At 40.6% G+C, this 22,290-nt stretch overlaps 2 protein-coding genes across 2 annotated transcripts in view; both read left to right on the top strand.

The window, feature by feature from the left end:
- PRKAR2A (protein kinase, cAMP-dependent, regulatory, type II, alpha) overlaps nucleotides 1-20,120 on the top strand; it is a 52,730-nt gene extending 32,610 nt beyond the window's left edge. Inside the window, exons 5-11 of the mRNA XM_009326336.1 lie at nucleotides 1,119-1,225; nucleotides 6,457-6,610; nucleotides 9,455-9,556; nucleotides 11,407-11,481; nucleotides 14,551-14,616; nucleotides 15,302-15,440; nucleotides 15,984-20,120. Coding sequence (XP_009324611.1) covers nucleotides 1,119-1,225; nucleotides 6,457-6,610; nucleotides 9,455-9,556; nucleotides 11,407-11,481; nucleotides 14,551-14,616; nucleotides 15,302-15,440; nucleotides 15,984-16,117 — 777 coding nt within the window. The 3' untranslated portion in view covers nucleotides 16,118-20,120. The remainder of the gene's footprint in view (nucleotides 1-1,118; nucleotides 1,226-6,456; nucleotides 6,611-9,454; nucleotides 9,557-11,406; nucleotides 11,482-14,550; nucleotides 14,617-15,301; nucleotides 15,441-15,983) is intronic.
- Nucleotides 20,121-21,546: 1,426 nt separating this feature from the next.
- The window catches only part of RPP14 (ribonuclease P/MRP 14kDa subunit), a 4,251-nt gene continuing 3,507 nt past the window's right edge, over nucleotides 21,547-22,290 (top strand). Inside the window, exon 1 of the mRNA XM_009326335.1 lies at nucleotides 21,547-21,569. Within this exon, the coding sequence (XP_009324610.1) occupies nucleotides 21,547-21,569 (23 nt within the window). The remainder of the gene's footprint in view (nucleotides 21,570-22,290) is intronic.

Below are 22,290 nucleotides of genomic sequence, written 5' to 3'. Positions count from 1 at the left end.
AAATATGTGGTTAAAATAAATGGCTTTCATGCAATGATTGTTTATTTAGTTTAAATATCAGGAGAATTTTTAAAGAAAAGAAAATAGGATGCTAGTGAAAAGATAGGCAGTATTTTCAATATATTGGTGCCTACAGATACTGCAATGATTATTCCCAACTTAAGGAGCACAGTAAATATTCCAAGTGTATCTAGCAGCATAAAGACTAGTTTGTGTGTTCACGTAGTATATTTTTAGAAACTCAGCTGTGATCTACATCTTCAACTTCAAACATCTGGTCATTGAAAATGGAATTAAAGTCTGTTGTTAATGGACTTTGGAATAGCAAAGATGGTAAAGCAGCTCAGCATTGAGGCAAGGCATTTATATGGCATCGTCTCTCTTGGCTTTCACAGCTTCCCTGGCTGTGCTGCCTACAAAAAAAGTTTAGTCATGGCTCATCAGAGAAACCTAGGTTGAGTCTGCTGTGCAGACCAGCACTATCGCATTTTCTGTATGTGCTCCCCAGCTGTACCTATCTGACCTCGTCTTGTGCTGGAATTGCAGGTTCTCGAAAGCACAGACTGTCTAGGGAAATAACTCTGTTTGTATAGAGTCTTGTTCAGTACAGTCCTGATCATCACTGGGGCTCTTGGATGATGACAGTACGAATAAGTTACTGATAAGTTGTGATGCAGTTTCTAGATGTACATACATATAATGAAATGTATGTACTGTTGACATAAATCAACATGTATCCATTGCAGTGAAGCTGTGTCAGATTATACCAAGTGAGAGCTTGCTGTACATGTGCACTTTGGCACTGAAATGGTATGCATAAGTTAAGCCATTTGGACATAAATTTGAGATAATAGCTCTTCTGTAATGGAAGTATCTATGTTTGTCTGCAGTATTGAACTTCCATTAATAAGCTGGAAACAAGTGAGGTACCTACTAGTGGAAATCAACATTTAATATCAATATTACTTGTATTTGCATACAGTAAAAATAATGCAATGCATGTTGTACTCACTATCCAGATCGAGTCAAATGAACTTGCCCTTGTCTAGCAATAATGCTAAGGTGTATCTTCTGAGAGTTTGGGGTTTTTTTTAATTTTCCTATTATTCATTTTATAGGAGCAGCTGTCTCAGGTCCTTGATGCCATGTTTGAGAGGAAGGTGAAACCTCAGGAACATGTGATTGACCAAGGTGACGATGGAGACAACTTCTATGTCATCGAGCGGTAAGCATCTGTGCCTTTGAAATGTAGAGTATGTTTCTTTTCAGTTTCTTAGAAATGGCAGGGAATGCTTACTGCAGGACAGTTTCTGATGGAAACTTACTTTTTGCAGTCATTGTCTCTTCCTTTGATCTTTCCATTTCCCCCTTTAGGCCCCCATTGACTTTTGGATCATTTGCCTAGGGGCAATCGAATTTGACAGAGGTGGACATTTCAAACCTGCTGGGTTTTAACACATTCTGTGTGACTGCGTAAAAATGCAAATACCACTTTCTCTGAGGGAAGGGCTGCAGCATGAGCTTGCCTATGATTTGTTCAGTTTAGCTTTTGTGCCCATCAGCGTATGCATAGCTTAAAACCAGCCTTGTTACATGCTGTCTCTAGACCGGGATGTGTGTTTTTTCTGAAGAAAGGAGGGGGAAAAGCAGCAAAAGAAACCATATGGTAAGGGAAGGGATAGGAGATTATTTTGGGGAAGGAGAATACAGGAAATAAAAAGCCATGGTAGTGGCTTACGTGGAACAACCTGGACTTTGTCCAGTTAGTTTTGATCACTGGCTTCAGAGAGGCTTGTGATTACTTTGTTTCTGTTGGTCATGTGATTTGTATTTGCAGAGTTTAAGGTGCCATCTTGCAATTTCTTGCATCAAGAAAATTCACATGATAATTTTGTGGATCATATATATGTGCAACGGGCATATAATAGATATGTGTGTACATGCACATTTTGAGTATCTTTTACTCTTTTGGAAGGAGTTCTGACTAATGTCACTTTTAATCACCGTATTTGAAGAAGAATTAAGGACACAGATTTATTTCCTCCTGTATAGCTGTAATATTAAACAGAATATTACTGACCAATTTATAAATGTCTGTTGGAACGTGATCTTAGCAAACTACTTTTTTGACTCACTGTTACCTTACTCATCACTGAACTAATGGCACCATTAATATTGCATTAAGTGCTTTCAAAGGAGTTCTTCAAAACAACATGTTGCCTTTTCAATTGTCATTTTTGCTGCTTTTAAGGAATTTGCAAAAGAATTTCTAGGTTAGAAGTTGTTCATTTTAAATGATTTAAAGGACATTTCCCTTTCTGATTAGTGGAATTACAGAACATAAGACTACCTCAAATATATTCTGACCATATGTGTGTTCCCCTGTCCTCTACCATGCCATCCCATTAGCCTAAACCAATGCTCCATTTCTACACTCAGTTATCTCCCTCAACCGCCCTGCCTCAGACCAGTCCCATGTCTTTGGCTAGACAGGACAAGTTCTTTCTCTTGCCATTTTCACTGAGGAGATCAGGCGGTCCCAGATAAGAGAAAGGTATTGCAGATCAGAACTCATGGGAGCCAGAGCCACCAGCTCTGCAAAGATGAGATGTATGCAGAGCCGTGGCTCCTAATCTTGAGGAAACTTTAAACCCAGTTTGGGAGCCTCTCAAAAATGTTAGATACCATCAGCCTATTTTAATTTGGTTCTGTGTAAGGCTCTTAACCTGTTGGTTACTAAAAAGCTCCTCCTGCTATGAGTTTTAACGTAAAATAAAGAAGTGAAATGGAACCTTATCTTTGATATTCATGTAAATGTTTTTATGGTCTCTGTTCTACAGATGTAATACTATTCCACAATGTTTTTTTCTATCATGAGATAGTTGGGTTGGAGGATTTCAGGTATAATACACCAATAATATAACTATGTTGACAAAAGTATGTGGCAGAAAGGCTATACAGCAAGGGAAATTAAACTCGGTGTTGTCTAGCGATAGAGCATACCAGCTTTCGCTGTAAACACCAACTCGGCTGCAACTCTTATGTCGGCTATTCAGTTATTAGAAAGAATTCTACAGTTATGAATTTTCTGTCCCCCTCTCTCCCTTTCCAGTCCTCCTCCACCTCCCACCCCTTATTTTTTCATGCAAAAGAATAGCAGGATACAGGTGCTTGTGGAAAGCTATAATATTTCCACTTGCCTGCAAGTGCAAATTCAGAGGACTCTGGCTCTTTCAAAACATCAGTAGGCATGTCTTGTTACTGTAAGTCATTAGTGCCTAAATATCCCTGAGGATTAGTTTCTTCCTGTCTGAATGAACAGTGACTTTGTGTTGCAGGTGTAACTCTTTAGCTTCTTGTCTGCATAGAAAAATAGGCTTTCTGGCACAGGCCTTTTTTTTTTTCCAAAGTCTTCTGGTTGTAATACTTCCTCACCAGATCACTTTTGTCTGAGTGTCTTTTACAATGTGCAGAGGGACAGCAGGCAGGACAGATGCAATTTCAGGATGCAGTAGCTATTTAGTGCTTACTGCATGGAAGGGAGAGCTAGGACAAATGTGTTGCATGGCTAAACATTAGTATGCTCATTACTGCTGAGGAGGCACCTGATGAGTCTCTGCTGATTGAGCAGTCATCAGTCAGGAGGGGCAGCATTGGCCTGTGTTGCCTCTTGGAACAGACTTATCCACAATCTTGCTGAGTTGCCCGCTTCTGCTTTTCTGCTTTTTTTTTCCTTGGGGTTTTATATTTTTTCATGTCAGTATTTTTCTTTTGAGTCCTTGAGCTCCTAATGATTACCATCTCAGCAATTACACTTCGGTCTGTGTTTTTATTCTTCTTATCTTGCAGGGCTTTAGCTCACGGACTGTCTCAGCTCAGCAACAGTTTTCTCAATAAAGCTGAGCCAAGGTCACCCAGTGGTGCAGCACCAATTTAGTCCTTGGGCCACAGACAGCTGAATGCTTGGCTGAAGGTTATGTGGCTATCGTTATTTGGAAATAAATGGCACTAGTAAGTGACTTTCAGGCTGAGGGATGGGAAGAAGTTGTTGTGTTTGCTTACTGTTAGCAAGCTGTTGGTTTCTTTCTCTGTCTTCTAGGTGTGAGTAAGCAGTAGAGTGTAAAAAGTGTCTTCTAGTAAGGATGTTATGCAGTCTTCATGTGCCTAGCTTCCTCCTTTAGCTTTCTGGGTGACAAAGAGAGACTAAATTTCTTGAATCTTCTGACGTGTCTGAATCTGGCCCATCTACTATTGATCCAGTAGCCAGACTTTTCTCTGGGTCTGAAAAGCTTTAATACAGAAGACCCTCAAGTCATTGTGCAAAGCTTCCTCACTTTGAGGTACTTTAATTGTTTGTTTGCATGTAATGTCCACTTTGTGGAATCTCCTACAAATGAAGCTGGCATAAAGCTGTCCTGTAGTACTTTTTTTTTTTTTTTTTTTTAAGATGCAGCAGAGTTCAAAGATAACTAACAAACCCAGGGCTGTCCATCAGCAATCCTGAAAGACCCTCTGCTGTTAAAACTAGGCAGGGCTCACCAATGAGTCTGTTCCCATACTTGTTTACCATGAGAAGTTTCACCTACTGCCCTTTCTGGTGATTCTTTTTTTTTCTTATGTGCCTAATGATGTTCTGGGAGGTAATACCATTCCTGCTGACAAAGATGTAAACTCCTGGGGAAAATTATATGCATGTTCACCTGCTTAAAGCCAGGAAGGTGTTCCCTACCTGCTTTTCTCCAGGGCATGATATATTTTGTAAAGACTCTTAGGCCAGTAGCTAGTCCCTGAATAATCTCTGGTGCCATAGCCAAGAATTAATCAAGCCTAGTCAAGCTATATTTTTAAATTAGTTTTTTAAAGCCCCAAGCATAAGACAGTCGTGAGGGTGTTACAAAGACTTGTTTGGCTTTTAAAAGGCTACCTTTCTGTGCACAGCCTGTTTCTTCATATGCAGTTGCTGTGGTGCAGTTTAATCCAGATTTGTGTCTTGAGCTTTGACTCGTTGGACTTGTACCTGCATCTTCATCAGAGTAGTCTTTTGATTCTTAGTAAATTCTGGGATACTGTTCCCTTAACTTCATTATAATGTAGGAAGTGTGCCTCTTGGAGAACAAGGTGAGGAGGCCTTTCCAATTTAAATAGGTTACAGCTCCCTATGAACAAAGTGCAGGGAGGCTTCTGGTACTTGAACACATTCCTCTTGATCTGTTGAGAGATCCTGGCTAGATGTCAGCAGTTTTAGAGAGCTTTCCTATTTCCAGAAGTGAGCTATAACCAAAAAAAAAAAAAAAAAAAAAAAAAAAAAAAAAAAAAAAAAAAGAAAGGAATTAAAAACCTTTTAGCTTGGCCACTTTAATTTGAAGCCAGTGTGACTAGAGTGGTACCCGTAATGTTCTGCAAAACTGCTGGAAGTTACTTGCCCATGCTTCCTAAGCTTGTGCATCCTACAGTGTCACCTCAGCACACAGAGCTTTGTGAGAGCCGAACAGATGCTCTTCAAGTTCAAACATTGTATGCTGTAACCTGTGTTCTCCAGTAGCCACACCTCCATGAAAATGGTGATAAAACTGGTTGGTTCAACTGTCAACGTGCTCGGAGTTGCAGCATGGTGAGCAGTTGAACTGAGTGATAAAAGTTTTGGTCATAAGGGAGCTATTAGACAAATACCAGGTGAGAAATGATTGCCTCTGGAGATCTCTGGGCTACAGTGTAAAGATGTGGCATGTATGACATTCCTGAACTAGCTTTAAATCCTCCAGCTTGAGGATCAGTATGTGCTGCTCATAAGATGACTGGTCAGTTTACACTGCAAAACTCAATCAGTATCTCAGGTACGTAAAGAAGGGCCCGTTCTGTAATCTTTGTGCTTCTACAGCATCACTGTTGTCCATACAAGAGCTGGATAGTTTGAATCTAGCATGGACATATGCAGATACAAGCTACAGTTGCATCTTGGGGTTATGATATAGACATACCCTTAAGCTGGAGTTGAGGCAAAACCATAGGAGCAGGTGAGCAGTTGGACTGGGTGTATCCCAAAGGTACTGCAGCAATGCTGTCACTGAGAAAACTGGTACAGATGGATCCAAGTCACTCTAAAGAGGCCTCACTGGATAACACACATGCTGTGAAAAGACAAATACTGTTAAAGACGATGAAACTACCTATCACACTGGCCAGAACACTTACAATAGCAATGTCAAAATACTGCGCAGAGGAAACCAAGTAGATCCTGCCCAGATCTATCAGGAGTGAAATGCTTTATTAAGAGGGAATTACTGTGAAAATAGTGTAGATAGAAGCAGCTTAGTATCAGGCAATTGGAAAGCTCAACAAAGCATGTTCCATCTCACCCAGCAATAAGAGGACTATTTGTATAACGGCAAAAAGCTGTTTTTATGATTTGTACTAGAATGTTGTCTAATAAAAAGCATCTATTCCATTGTTTTCCAGGGGATTGTATGATATCGTTGTTGCAAAAGACAACCAGTCGCGCTGTGTGGGCCGCTATGATAATCATGGCAGTTTTGGGGAACTGGCATTGATGTACAACACTCCTAGAGCTGCCACCATTGTTGCCACAACAGAAGGAGCCCTTTGGGGACTGGTAAGGAAAGGAAGTTGCTCTCATATGCATAATATTTTAAACACTAACTCACCATGTCCAGTTCTTCTCTTGGTATGGCTCCTTGTGCTAATAGCTATTTTATCATGGTCTGTTATCTCACCTCTTGGCATAAGAGTTCCATTGTACAAATCTTTTTGGCCACTTTTCTAGAACAACTTGTCTGTAAAAACTATATCACTAGTTTTATCTGTCCCTTTATTATTTTGCATTTGCTGTAGTTGTGGCTTTTGTTAGGGGGAAAAAAACCCCTGGTTTTGTTTTCATCCTGCAGAGGACAGTGGAGGCATTAATGCACGTATTTTATGGGAGGGGGAAACAATATCTAAATGACATTCTTTATTTTCAGCTCACCTTCCTACCATTTTGTCTGCTTTAAGGGGAATGGGATGGTGTTAAATATCTTCTTGAGGATGTCAGTAATTTGAAGAGCTAGGAAAACTGCCCAAAGCTTTGTTTTCCTTCAAAATAAACTGTCATGATGTTTCTGGTCCCTTTGTGTTACCCTGGAAGAGGTTCTCAGGTCAGCATGACCTGTGAGATACCAAGCTAAATGATGGTGTTGCTTTGTGTCCAGCCCAGCAGTGTTGAGTGTGAAGCTGTAGACATTAGTTTCCTTTTTTAGTTCTTTTCTCTGTACTATTTGGGTAGGGTTATTTTCACAGTGCTCTTTTACTCTGATAAGAGAGTATTTACACTTACTCGTCTGTGAGGGCTCACATAATAAGCAAATTGTGCGATCAGCGAAGCCTTTGAAGCCAGAAGTGCTGGATGCTTTCTGTGTGCGCTGGGCTCCTCAGCAACTATCGCTGGGGGTTGACCATGTGTTGTGACCTTGATTATAGGACTGATAAGCTGCTACACAGCATGCTTATGCAATCTCAGTGCTTGCTGAGAGATCCAACTTCCCTTTTCTTTGTGAGCTGAAAGAAAAGATTTTGGTAAATCAACCAGGGAGTAATGTCAGAATTTAATTTCTTGAACAAGACAGAACAAAGCAGCTACCTACAAACTGAGCTCATTCATAAAAGGAAGAAAATGAGAAGATGATTCTTCATTCCAGTTTCCCTTTGAAAAGAACTGCACAAATTGGGTTAATTTTGGGTTTGTTTTTTCTGTGACTACATTAATTTAATTAGCAAGGTGTAGTTGAAGGGGGACCTCTTGCTAGTTATCTGTCCTGTGGGTATTTTATTAACTAAGGCTGCATTTTCCTGCCTAAAACTTGAGTTATTTCTTGCAGTTATTCTGTCGTTGCCATGTTTTATTGTACTATTTTGTGCCTGATGTAATTTAAACATTGTATTTTTATTAGTCTGCAGAAGTCATTGCTAAAGCTCATGGGTTATCTGCTGTTTAGGAAATGTGGATTACTCCTGCTGCATTGCAGACTTAGGCCAACAAAAGCCTGGAAGGCTCAGGCACAAAGCAGTTAATAAACGTGGGTCTCTTCTGGAGCAGAGAAATGTCCTCAGCCTTTGCTACTGAACACGTCTGGGGAGAACCTCACGATCACACATGCTTCCTTCCCTGCTCTGCCTTTTTTGTTCAAATACTGCTGCTTCTCCTTCCTCACTGATACTCTCAAACAAATGAATTCTGATTTTTTTTTATGCTTTTGCAATTCCCCTGACCATTTCTGTACCTTTCTGCTTCTCCAAACATGTACGTTTGAAGAGACTTCTACCACTGAAGACTTTCTTTAAAAAAATAAAAATGAAACAGTCCCTCTTGCTTTGTCATCTCTTGTTCTCCTTTAGATAACAGTATTACCATTCTTCCCTTCATCTTTCACCTCCTTCAACTTTCATATTCCGCTAGCGTCACCTCTATCAGTTATTGTTTCAAGTTACAAGTATTTGCAACCTGCATCCCATAAAACTGTTCTCATACTTGAAAATACCTCTTCACCTCACAATGTCTCTGCTAAGGCATCGGTTGATGTTTTCAGAAAATGAGATCCAGAGGAATGGCTCTCTGGACTTTGGAAGTTTCTGCTAATTGTGGCATATGTAAACTTAAAGGATTTTTTTTTTTGGGTACCATTTTCCTAACCAAGTTTCTGCACCTTTCCTCTGGCTTTTTGTTTTTGATTTTTACACTTATGGCCTCATGTTGTGTGAGGTAAACTTTGCAGGTCTTGCTCTGTTCATAATTTAGTGCTGATCCTAACAGGGACTGTGGGCATTATTGTAATGCAAACACTTTACAAAAACACCTGGTGAGCAAGTGCCCTTCCCCTTAGCCTGGACGCGCTCTCTTGTGGCCTTTCTCATCGGTGTTTGCCAGTAGTTGAGCCCTGCCTTTTCCGTGTGGAAATAAAAAGCATTTCGTTAAGATCTCTGACAATAAACTCTCAAATATGTCTGCCGTCGCAGGTACTGAGGCAGGAGCTGTGGTTAACTGGGCGAGCTTGCCTTCGCTCGGGCACGTAGTGCCGCCCCGTGGCCACGGAGCCTGCACATCACTAGCTGCTGCCTGGGGAAAAGATCAGAGCAGGAGGGGCGGCAGGGGGTGGGTGGGAATCTTGCCCAATATTTGGGCTTCAAAACCAAAGCAAACAATTTTGCCATCAGGAAGGTGCTTATGGTACATGTGGACAGCTGGCAGTTAGGAAGTAGTCCTTGCAAAAAAGCTGCCTCTCAGATCCTAGAAGGTGGAGGAGTGAATCAAGCCTGCTGCTGTTTGACAGCAGATAAGATTTTTAACAGCTGGCTTCTCAAACCCAGCGTTTGTTGCAAATACTAGTTCATGTTTGTCAGTTCTTTAAGCAGGGAACGTTTTAGTCAAGAGGAATAATGTATTTCTCTCTGCTGTTTCTTGCAGGATCGAGTGACATTCAGAAGAATTATATTGAAAAACAACGCAAAGAAGAGGAAGACATATGAATTATTTATTGAGTCTGTGCCACTTCTTAAATCCTTGGAGGTAAAGCCTTTCAGAGACATCTGCATCAAATTCTTGCATTAGCATTAGCTCCGCAGTCAGTGTTTCTGTGATTCAGAAATCTGTGTCATTTTTGTTTAGAACAAAATTTTAAGAGCTGCTTTGGTATCACGTTTACTGTACAACTTAATTTGCATTGTTGAAGTCGTACACTGCTTTTTTTTTCCATACCCATAAGTGTATACCCGCAAGAGTAAGCGATTCGCTGATTTTTATCTCGGTCTGTGTAAAGATTTAAAAAAAAGCACAAACACCACAAAACAAAAAACATCTATCAATATGTCAGAGAACAGGTATTAAAGTGAAAATTGGAACTCAGGACTGTGGTTCCCTTTGAGGGCGTGATATTAAAGTAATGATACAATTACTGGGATATTTGGCCTGTATCAGCCATGAATGATTTTAAATTTGAGACAAAGATGTGGGCTGTAGTAGGTCTTGCTTTAACCTTAACTGATATTCAGGAGGTAAACTAAGAATAGGCTAAAGGGAAGCACTGCTACCTGGGAACAAAATGACCAGGCAGAGCAGGCAGATGTCATGTTGATGTGTGTGGTGCATGACTTTAGGAACAATGTGTAAATTGTCACTTCTAAGCTATTGATTCAGCCTGTATGTTCAGAGGGCTTTTACCAAACTGCTTGGAAATTAGTATGTGTCTGTCTTTGCCGTACATCATAACTTAGCTTTTCTTTGTTTTCTCATCATAAGAATATTTTTCAGCATTAATCTTTAGTATTTGAGAAGAGCTTTTAATCCCTTTGAGAGAAGATCACAAAATTGTATCAGGTGTGAATAGCAATCTCTAATATATATTATTTTGGACATACGTTGGTAGCTGTGGAATGGGTAAATTGCACAGCACCTTCTCCCTCAGTGCCTGGCTTAAACTAGTTCCATCAATGTGACTTTCTTTGAGCACAAAAATGACTCATAAATATTTAAACTTTTAGAAAAATAACTCATTAGCACTGGATGGCTTTTTGCATGACACACTGCAGTTGAATCATGTGTGGATCAGAATTAAGTTTCTCGAACATGGGCTAGATTGAGGTGCATTTGTGGAATGAATGGATTTCAACTGAATCATCTGCTGAGATATTAATTTTAATTGTAGGACTTCCTTCCTTCCTTAACATGTTTTTTTACACTGCTCTGAACCAATAAAACTGTTTTGTGGTGTTCTAGGTGGGCAGTGGGGCACACTGGAGATAAATTTAACTGTTCTTTCTCCCTTCCTGTTTATGAAGACTCAGGCATGTTTCATTGCATGTCAGATTAGTACCTCTTGCCCTTGCTGCTGGGCATCCTGTTGCAGTGCCTGCTTACAATTTAGAGCCAGTATCCTTTTCATATCCCCTTCCTCTCTCCACTCTAGGAATGAGTTCTGGGACACAAAAAACCCCCACATATTCAAGTATATGGTGACTAAAATATTTTGAAAATGTGTTCTGATGTTTCTCATTGGCGTTTGTTCTTTGCAAGTTTATGACATTTTTCTGAGTGTTTTCTTCAAATTTCAACTGAATCTTAGAGGAAGTGATTTTGGTTTTTTTCCCTTTGGTCTAAACCAGCCAAATCAGTTATTTGTTATCTTTGGGGGTAAGAAAAGCGCATGAATGGGACACTAGACAATTTTATTTCCCTGTTGATTATGGTAGTCTTGAAAGCTGTGGTGCAGTACGACAATGTCATTGTAGGGGCTGTATTTTTCAGTACCCAGATACTGCGTGTTTGTGTGTCTAGTGAATGCCTCTTCATTTCAGGGCTACAAAGTTTACTGGAGGTTTACTATATTAGATGATTATGTTTATTTTTCCTCTTTGTTCCAGGCATCAGAGCGAATGAAGATAGTGGATGTTATAGGGGAGAAAGCGTATCAAGATGGGGAACGTATCATTTCTCAGGTACTTGAAGTCTAAATTTCTCTTTATCATTCTTCTTTCTCTGCTTCTTTTCCCTGTTTGGAATTGACTTATAGAATCCTATTACTTGGACCAACTTGGCATCACTTTTTCTTTCAATACTTCCAATTTATTTAACCACTTCTTGAACGTTTGGGGAATGGCCAGTATGTCTTTTGCTACAAATTTATTGTACTACTTTAGCCTCTGGGTTTTTCTTCTCTCATCTCTTTGTTTTTTATAAATGGTCTCTGTAAGGATTCAAGAGGAGTATACCTTAAGAAGCTGAAATTAAATGTCTGTCTATGCAATTTTCCATGAAAGCCCCCAGCTAGACTTTTCATAGGCACCTATGACCAGATTAAACCAGGAGTCACAAGTGTGTAGTAAAGGCATCTCTAATTCCTCTGTCTGACTAAAGAACAAAAACAAACAATTCAACAGGAGTATGATTTGGATGAAACTAAATGAAGTCATTGGGAATATTTTACTAGTTGGACCTAACTCAGTTAACTATTCTAAGAAACCAACAGTGGTTAATTAAAACCACTGTTTTTCCCAGTGCTCTTAAAAAGACTGTTTCAATGGTGGAGTAGTCTAGCTTCAATTGACAGCCTTTGGTTGTTGGTTTATGTTTTGTCTGCTGTAATAGATCAAGGCCAGAGTGGTGGAACATGAAGCTGGACAAACTCAAGCTAAAGCTGTGGGATTTTTTTGGCTGTGACACAAATAACTTCTTTGGAACACTGTTACTGATGAAACACTGGTGCATCAAGTTTAGCTTGGGGTTGCTTTGTTTGTTGCAAAAGTGCTCTAGTTCAAGTAGAAGTTAATGCAAGAAAGTCCTTGGCTTACCTGAAATTGCAGGCTTTTGATCACAACTGTCGTCTTGCTTTATAAACAGAATATGACTCTTTGATAATGTCTTGAATAATTAATCTTAATTGCCTTGAATGTCAGATAACTCTGAATGCAGGAAACCTTTAGTTCGCTGATAACCAAATACTGTCAAATTACTTCTCTCCAAAAATACCCTCAATTTTGTAAGTTAAATGTTGTTCCTTAAGACCCTGAGAAAACTGAACTTTCAGCAAAATCAAAGTTTATAGATCAGTCTCAAAACTGGGAACCCACGCAATCAGTGATCCAATTACGCAGTTGATTTTAATCTTTTTGTAATAACTGAATTAAGGACAAGGATGCAATTACCCTTAAAAGGCGGATTAATAGTCTGGGTAGGTCTGGGTGATGGTAATACACTGCTAAAGAAGTTGAAATTTTATGTTTGTAAAAGATGCGATAGCTCTGCCATTAGAGCAGTTGCATCAGTACCATGAACCCCTTTTCTCTCGTGGATAATTTTACATTTTAATGATCTTTCTGGAATTTGACCCTTCAGTTAAGGGCAGTATGCTTTAAAGCACTTGAAAATTGTTAGTACCTGCCGGTGTTATGAAGATGTCTCCCACACAGTTTGTTTTCATTCTTTTAAAAAAATAAGTACTCTTCAGTACTTACTCTTTCAGAAGTCTGCCGAGTGTATTAGCTCATGTTGTGATAGCTGGCAACAGTGAATGAAAAGCTTTGTGCTGGGTGGCTTACGACCATCCTCAGGAAGCTTAGCTAAGGGCCTAATTTCTTCTGTAACTCCATGTTTAAATCTTGCATCATCTTCCCGCAGCCCATGCTTCATACTCAAGTTGTAATCATCTCTCTCCATCCTTCCCATCACATTCATAGTCTCCTTGCCCACTTGACTTAATGTCAGATTTATCTCTCTCCTCACATTGTTTCACAGGTTCTTTTGCTGAGCTGCTCCCATTCCCTTATCAGTTCCTTATCCAGCCCGTCTCTGTGAAGCCTTTAGTCCCTTTGCTTCTGATTCATAGCAGGGGGCATGTGCTGGCTCTCCACTCTGACTTCCAGTCCTATACCAAGCCCCCACAGGGCTTGGTATAGAGAAGGAAAGTCCTCTCTGTCACAGCTAAAACTCTAAAACTATTAAGTCCTGGCGAAGCTCTCCAGAGCAGATGTAAATTACGATCTGTTGAAGGTCTGCAATCTGATGCGGTTTAGATAGATGTGAAAAAGGGTCTAGAAACTCTCACAGAATGGTTGAGGTTGGAAGGGACCTCTGGAGGTCATCTTGTCCAATCCCCTGCTCAAGCAGGGCCACCTAGAGCCAGTTGCCCAGGACTATGTGCTTTTGAATATCCCAAAGGATGGAGACTTCAGAACCTCTCTGGGCAACCTGCACCAGTGCTTGGTCACCCTCACAGTGACTTTTTCATAGAAACAGCTGAATTTGACTAAAGCAAATTTTTTTTATTTCACACTTGGTTATTCAAAAACACCTTGTGGTATCTTTCTAGAACTTGATATAAAATGGCTATCAATTTTTATTTTCTCCCACTTGCCCTATGTGACTTATTTTCCTTTAATGGCATGATGCTATTGAGTGCTTTATTCCTTACCATTCTCACTACCTTTACACAGCCGTTGCGTCATTCCTCATGTAGATGGTTTGCATTGTGGACTTGGTTTTCTGTAAACTATCCTCTTACTTTCTATGTTCATGCTCCTCAAATACAGCTATTCTGGGTTCTGCTGATCTCCCACTATTTTACCCTGGATTGACTGAGTTCATACTTGGGTTAATGGAACCTCCTTCCTATTGACATCTAGAAATGCGGTCGCTAAACTGGTGTTTTGTTGAAACTTGCTTCTGGAAATTCCAGGCCCTGCTTAGTTTCACGAACTATTGGATACTTCCATCAGGATCAGAAGATTTGCGCTTAAGTGATTTTGCTATATATCGTCAATCTCCTTTGCTTTTTCCTTTCCACCTGCCCTCTCACTGAATGATGTGTACTAATAGTTCCTTCTCCTGTGAGTTCGTCTAGGATATTACCTAACCAGTCATCTTTTAATGTTAAGAATTTGAATGTCAATTCTAGCAGATTTCTGCACAAGGCCTAGTTCAGAGTGAATGCTTTAATACTATTTATACATACTTTTATACATACTTTTATAGTAAACTAAAAAATTTTTTTTACCTTTTCCTCTTCACAGGGCGATAAAGCAGATTGTTTTTACATTGTAGAATCTGGTGAAGTAAAAATCTTGATTAAAAGCAAGGTGAGTTCAAATTGGTGATTAGGCTTTAGGTCAATCCCTGATTTGATCGATTAATACAAGTGGTGTGAAAAAGCCTACCCTGACTTATTTTAAGATATTATTTTATGATATTTATCATCATCACTCATGTGATGTAGGTTGTTAATCCCTATACGTGTTCTGAAGTGGCCAGAAGTCACTTTATTAAAGTTGGAAAGTCTTTTGCTTGTATCTGCTCCTCTGCAAACTAACCTGATGTACTCTCCATGGCCTTAAGAGTGGAGATAAAACTTTTCTTCTAGGATTATAGAGAACTGCAACTTACAAAACCTGGGGTGTATTATCTCTAGTGACATACTAGACATTGGCATTTGAATGGATCTCTGTGCAGTCTGAAGCAGCCTTAGGGAACAACATGTTGTGCATGATAAAACCTGTTGGGCTAATGTAATAGCAGTTCCCAAAGCTGTAACAGTAAATATCTGCCAATCTCAAACCTTGTGGGCCGGCATACACTTTTCTTATCAAACTTCTAACTGAACATGCTGTTACGGTGTTCTGCCAGTACAGAGCATGACTTGGGACTTGCTAGTTTACAAGCCCTAAACCAATCAGCTATTAAACATCTGTAAGATATCTGGGATTAACTGCAGCCGCGTACAAAGACACAACTGTATGCAAATAATTAAAATGTACTGTTTAACAGACTATGACGAGTAAAGAAGCTAACCAAGAAGTGGAGATTGCCCGGTGTCACAGAGGGCAGTATTTTGGAGAGCTTGCACTTGTTACCAACAAACCCAGAGCAGCCTCTGCGTATGCTGTTGGGGAGGTCAAATGTTTAGGTAAGCAGATGTTCTGTGTTTCTAGTTACCCTTTTCTGGTCTTTGGTTGTTTTGTGGACCATGCCCGAGTGAGCAGCTATTCAAAACCTAGCAGCCTTTTGGTAACTGGCGGTCAGACATGAGAAGCTAGGAGCATGGGCTGGAGCGGATCTCCACGTTGAAGTTTGAGAAGCACTGCTGCTTCCTTCCAGCAGATTCTGTTTTTTCTGCTTGTGTGGCCTGTACTCTTTGAAGGGGTAAGTAGCATCAGCTTCTTGTCTATAGCTTGTCTGTCACACACAGCTTTCAGGTGATCTTTTAATGCCAGTGTGGTGTGTATTTGGCTTCTGTATTTATTCTTGAGGTCAGGTGTGTATTTCATTAATCTTGTTTCTCCAAATAACAGTACAAAGGGAAATAAGAAATATGATTTCTGTGGCTTCTATTGAAGCCTCAAACCCGAATGGGTTGGACTGGAGGTCTGTGTTCTGAGTTCAAAAAACAGGTTGGTGTGTGGTGTCCTTTTTGACAAACGATCTTGTTTTCACTTCTGTTCCTTTGCAGTCATGGATGTGCAAGCATTTGAGAGGTTGCTTGGACCCTGCATGGACATTATGAAGAGGAATATAACACATTACGAGGAGCAGCTGGTGGCAATGTTTGGCTCTAGCATGGACCTGTTGGATCCAGGGAATTAGGCACAGGGTACCTCAATGCCTTTTTAGTTCAAGACACAGAAAAGCCTCCTATCAGCAACACAACTCACAAGGAAAATGGACACTACGGAACAGTTACTGCTGCTGTCTTCTTGGGCATTTTAGAAACCATAAACAAGTCTCAGCACAGATGGATTGCTCACTCCCTGCCTCCACTTTGCTGCTGATACTTCATTATTAGACCTAGATTAAAGATGATTCTAACCCTATGTTCACTTACTTGGTTCAGAATGGCATCTGTCCAACAGCTCAAGTGCCTGATATGAAACCCAAAGTCTGCAAGATACAGAAGCCTCCTTCCTTCTGGTGTTACTGGTGGGATGAATCTTCAGATCAGTTTCTGGAGTGGGAGGTTGCCTGTTCTGCAGAGGCAACCTGTGGATTACGAGCCTTTTACAGGCTTATTACCTTCATCTGATGCTTTCCTTACACAATGTCAAATTTGCTTTCGATTGTAGCATCTGGGTTTGAAGTTAAAATATCAATGGAGCCAATTAATAAGGTGGCACTGAAGTTTTCGTCCACCTGCTGAAAGCAGCAGGTACTATAGCTCTTTAAACCAAGTAAACCGAGCTGGGGACATGGGAGAGTCTGCTTAGCAACGAAATGCAGAAAATGAATCATTACTATATTTTAAGTGTTTCTGAGCAGCAAAGAAAATTGTTTTACTCTATGCTGCCCAAAAAAGTGCAGTGGTTCAGATCACATGGCCAGAAGGTGTCATAATTGTCATCTCCCCAAATTTGCTCCTTGTTCCTGACACTGAGTACGTTTTATTGTGGTGAGATCACAATATATGACCTTCTCTTGCTTACAGAGATCCTTTATACTGCTAGATTTCCCAGGGCGCTGTTGTTGACTGGGTCAGTTTTAAAACTTTTTAAGGAGGTGAACTTTTTGTAATTTAAATGAAGACTACTTCTGTACTTGTTTACAGGAGCTCCCCCCAGTCCTTACATTTCACAGTATTCTAACTTCATTAGATACTTGGATGCTTCCAAATACCACGTTGATTTGCTAAACTTTCAAAAGTTGGCAACGTTTGACTTTGTAAAGCAAATGTCTTTGCTAACTACGCAGTTGGTGTGTTTGAGGAGTCTTTTTGGTTTAGGTGGTAACTAAGCTAATGATGTTTATTTAAAATACCTGTTAAATTTGCAACATTTATTAGGTAGATTCTATTTCTATAGCTTTAATGACCTTAATTGGCATACTGCTGAGATTTTATCAAAGTATTATCTAAATAAGAATCAGACCATAAGAAGGACATTTTTATGGTGTACAAACAGAATATTTATATTAAGACATTGAATTTGTAGGTAATAAATTAGTGACCCTTTGAATTTGCATTCTTCTGCAGCTCATGCAAAACTTACTGGTGTTTTATGGGGTTATAAAATTTTAATTGTGGATGCTAGTGTAACAGAACCTGCTCTTTTTATTCATGGCCATGTGAGCAAGAATAGAAGGATGCTAATGTTGAATTCCTGCTTCTAGTTATCACGGTGGACCTTTCTCTAAGGCACGAGATGCTTAGCTGCAACTCTAAGTTGATTTCTGGAGAATTTTTTCCCTAAATGGATGAGCTCCTCCCAGTTCCTGCAATATGAGTAAGATGGAAACTTGAGAAGTTTGAATGGCTGTTGTCCAGTTACTGTAATTGGAGTCATATTTTTATATAATGCAAATGATTTGTAATGGACAGCACTGAACTAGGTGTTTCCATATTATTAAAGTCCTGGTTGTGATGTCTAGTGGCTGTTCTAACTGCATGTATTTTAGAACAGTGAATTTCCCTTGCTTTACTGGGCTGTTTTTTTGTTGTAAATTACAGCCAAAGAAGCAGCAGGTACTTCATTCATGCTTCCAAGGTTTAACACCAAAGACAAAATCATTCTTTTGATTACAGAATTAAAAAATAAAACAAAAACAAACCCCACCACAACAAAAAACCCAAACAAAACAAATCAACAAACGAAAAACAAGAAAAAAATGAAAAAACACACTCATCAGGTCCTTGCACTGATAACAGATAAAACTTTAAGATACTTGGGGCTCCAAGACAAGAGCCTTTTTGAAGCCAGCTCGTGACTGTCCTGCGAACCAGACATAAACTGGTCTCCAAAACAGTATGAGTTTCTGTGCTGCCTAAACTGTTACGTGAGCTAAGGAGAAACTTGCTGTGAATAATCATCAGCTGGCCTTTGTTGCTCCCAGGCAGAATATCCTCACCTTTATCCAGAGGAGCCTGGCAGGTTGGGCTGCCTTACAGGTGGATTCTGGTTCGTACAGCCTTTGTTTCTCTGCAGGACAGGATTGTATACCTCAGCATATGCGAACACTGGCAATTGTTCTGAAGCTTAACCAAAAAACCAGGCAAGGCTGATGTTAGATTCTTAAGGTAATTCTGCCTGGAAGGGAAGATTTGATGGCTTCTGGAAGTCAAAGGAAAGGATGAGAATGTAAAGTCAAAAGATTGGGATCCCATGCGAGCAAGAAGTTTTGAAGTTTTACCTTTCTCTAGACTCCCCGAAGCAAAGGCATACTGGGCAATGCCATCCTGCATCCAGGATCCGTGTGACATCGCTCTGTGGTGTAACGAGGCAACCTGACCTTGAGCTGAAAGAGAATGAGCCTGTGAGAAGGCTCGTCCATTTAAAAGCTGTAATGTGCAATGTGCCTGATTAGTTTGGTCTGGTTTAACCAACCTGTTCTGTACAATTTTGGAGCATGAAGATAGTGAGAGAGGCTTGTAGTAAGATACTCAACGTTGCCAGGTACCTGGTTAGAGCACCAGCAGTGAGCAAAGTCGGAAGGCGTGTGAGTGGCGATACCAAGAGCGGGGAGTGAAGCGAGGCGCCTGTTTGTGAAGATCTGCCTGCATCACTGTATCTCAGCTCATTCCCTTTGACTATGACTGTTCATCGCAATTGTCGTGCAGAACGAGCCCAGGTTTTTTGTTGTTACTGCTCAGTGTTCAGTAAATCTTCTGTGGAGTCTGTGAAATTGGCAGTAGAGAGAGACCTAGTTTTTAATAAAAGAACTCAGCAGCAAAGTGGGCAAAGAGGGTAGTGTCTTCGAGACTTAGAGGAAAAAAAGTCTCTTGTTTGTGATTCCCTGCTTGTGATTGTTGTGAAGTCAGTGAGAGGAGCTTTCAGTGGTCAAATATCCTGGCATATGGTATTTCTGTTTAATGTCACAGCACAGGTTTCACAATGTAAAAGAACAAAAAAGGGCAAAAGTGCGAGACTCGAAACTTTAAAAACAAAGTGCACTTTTGCACAGAGGGCAAAAAACGAAACCCCTTTGAATGTCACTTCCATTCTTTCTTTTCTGTTGGCTGAAAGCGGACTCTTGTTCTTGACATGTATTTGTAAACTAGTCTTGCCAAAATACAAACACTGGTTTTTTTCACTCCAGATAATTTTTGTTGTTACAGTTATTGCTGATTATCTTCACTTTTTTCAAACCATGTATTTTATTTCACGAGGCCTTCCTTGTGGATTTCCTCCTGACGGTCTGTGGCACTACATTGCTATTTCGAGATGCAAGAGAAAGTCACTAACCTCGTAGGAGACCACTCAACTCCGCTTAGCTGGCTGGAGCTAATAATGCGCTACTAATTTTCCTCTGCTCTGTGGGGCAGGAGGGGAATTAAATTCTGCATAAAGTTGCTACCTCAAGGCTCCAAGTGCTTTTAAAGGTCTTTCACTTGGGAGAATTTCATAAGACAGTTCTTAAAATCAGTCTGTTCTTTTGAGTTAAATGTTTTTTTTTTTAATTGATTCATTGAGGGACCCTTATTTTTAATTCATTTTACATTTAGTACTGGATTCTCAAAGGATGAACAGCTGTGAAGTTTGGTTCTTGCACTATAGTGTTGAACACGAAAGAAAAATACTTGCCATATAAACATATGGAACCACTCTGGGGTTCAGCTTCACTTTTGGTTAATAAAAAACTGACATGTTGTGTCCAGCCTTCCTGTACAATCCTGTGTGTGCTCTTTATTGACTTGCTGCAGCTGACACAACCCCCCCCCGGTGCTTACATCAGGAGTGGACTTCACAGCAGCTAACTAGATGTACTCGGGGTGCCTGAGTTACTGTTGCCTGTGCAATCCGAGCCTTACGAAGAACAGCACTCGCCCCTTTGCAATAACCAAAAGAGATTTATACGTTACCCGACCACCACGTTTTGCTGTTTGGTGACAAAATTTTACTAATACCTTAAAAATAATACCAGTTTCTGTAGATATAATTGCTCCCAATAAAACTGGCTGCTCTGATACATCTGCCAAATTATCGTAGAACTGATTTATTGTTTGAGCGCTGTGCTATAACTGGTTCCTAGAAGAAACACAGTATTCCTGAAGGTCTCTTGCTGGCCTACATGTAACAGCTACTGAATTTTATGTGGCAAGCTGCCTTTTTTTAACCTAACTAACACTTTGAAAAGAAAATTACTATGGTATGTGTGAAATTGCCTGTTCAAATACTCAATATTTGCTTTTGCTGAAGTTTTGTTTCTAAACACTTAGTATTTTATGTACAGTTTTTATATTAGTCTGGGAGAGTAGTTCAGAGGGATTGGGGTGCTGATCGTGAGAAAGCCTCTGCCAGAATACAGTGCTTCAGCTTTGGGCACTTTAACTCAAGGAAGATGTTGACACCTGAAAGGGCCGGAGGGCGGCAGCACGATAAACAAATATCTAGAAAATGTTACATTTTACAGAAGGATAAGGAAAAACTGTTGGTTTTTTTTTTCTATGGAAGGAAGGACTGGGGGAAAGGGGGGAGGGAATATTCAAACATATGAGAGATTTCAACAAGGAGGAATCATCCCATAGAGATTAGGACAGGCCTATTAATATGGGGCATAAGCTGCAGCAGGGAAGCTGTTGGTCAAGCATTTAAAAGATCTGTCTGGAAGACAGCTAGAATAGACCGCTTGGGGGAGCGCGACATCTTTCAGCACTGATTTTTTTTTTTTTTTTTTTTTAACAGTTGTAAACTAGCTCTGCTGAATGCTTACCATATCTGTCTGAGCCAGGGGTGGATTAGATAACCTCTTGGGGAGGCTTTTGTGAGATATGTTGCTCTTTTCTTATGAATACCTCTTTAGAACCACCAAGGGCTTTAGCCGACACAAATATGCTGTCTCCAGGCTTTGCGCCACATCAGCGGTAGGAAGATGAAAACAGATCAGTGCCTGTAAGAGACAGGGAGATGCGCCCTTTACAGCCCGACACGCGAGTAGGCTGTCGGTGTGCTGGGGCTCGAGCCCAAAGCTTGCCAGGCACCTGGGACAGAGGAGGCCGGGCTCCCCGTGGGACAGAGAGGAGACCCCGAGGCCAAATAGCGAAAAGCATCTTGAACTCTGAAGTTCCTTTGCACAGAATGTGCGGCTTGATGGCAAACGCCAACGGTGTCTTGTGAGTTGGGCCCTAACTCAAGCGCATCAGATGGATGCGCTAATAGTGAAGCGTTACCCTGCTGGGGTGAATATTAATTCCTGGATAAACCTTTTTTTTTTAAACAAGTAAGATTCTGTAAAGTTCTTATGCTGAGGATGATGTTTCGTCATTTTGGCAGAGCAAAGATACTTCCATCCTTTCTGCTCTTTCTCTCCGAAGGATGTATTTCACACCAACCTTCAGATCAGCTGCAAGGATTCATGCTGGTACTAAAACTGTGTTGTCTCCTCAAGTCGGTGTTGACCAGTGAGATACAAAGAGACGCTGCCAATCTACTACTGTGTACTTTTCAAATCTGTTCCAGTTGTGTGTACTGCAAAATAGATGCTAGGGTAACACAGTGCCCTCAGTGTCGTGGTGCCAGACAACACGCTCCACCAGAACTGCATCGGGACCAGCATAATTTGTTTTGAAGGGGAAGGGAAGGAGCGTCTCCGCTAGCCCCTCTCCAACAGCATGTTTATTGTGGAGCGTTCAATGTTTGTCTTCCTAAAGCTACAAGCGAGCATGTAGCACTCGGAAACACCATCTGTTCCCACAGCTTCCCAGAGACTAATTTCAGCCCCGAGGACTGCTCGCTGCCTTCCTCAACCCGACAAGGCAAAGCTCGGGTTTCCCACGCGGCGTGTTCCGGGGCGCGGGCCTCGGCACGCAGGGAGGGCGCAGCGCCGGGAGGGCA

The sequence above is a fragment of the Pygoscelis adeliae genome, unplaced genomic scaffold (assembly GCF_000699105.1).
Source record: "Pygoscelis adeliae isolate BGI_AS28 unplaced genomic scaffold, ASM69910v1 Scaffold606, whole genome shotgun sequence".
Taxonomy (NCBI): domain Eukaryota; kingdom Metazoa; phylum Chordata; class Aves; order Sphenisciformes; family Spheniscidae; genus Pygoscelis; species Pygoscelis adeliae.
Note: the sequence above shows the minus strand (reverse complement) of the source record. Positions and strands in the feature narration are given on the sequence as shown.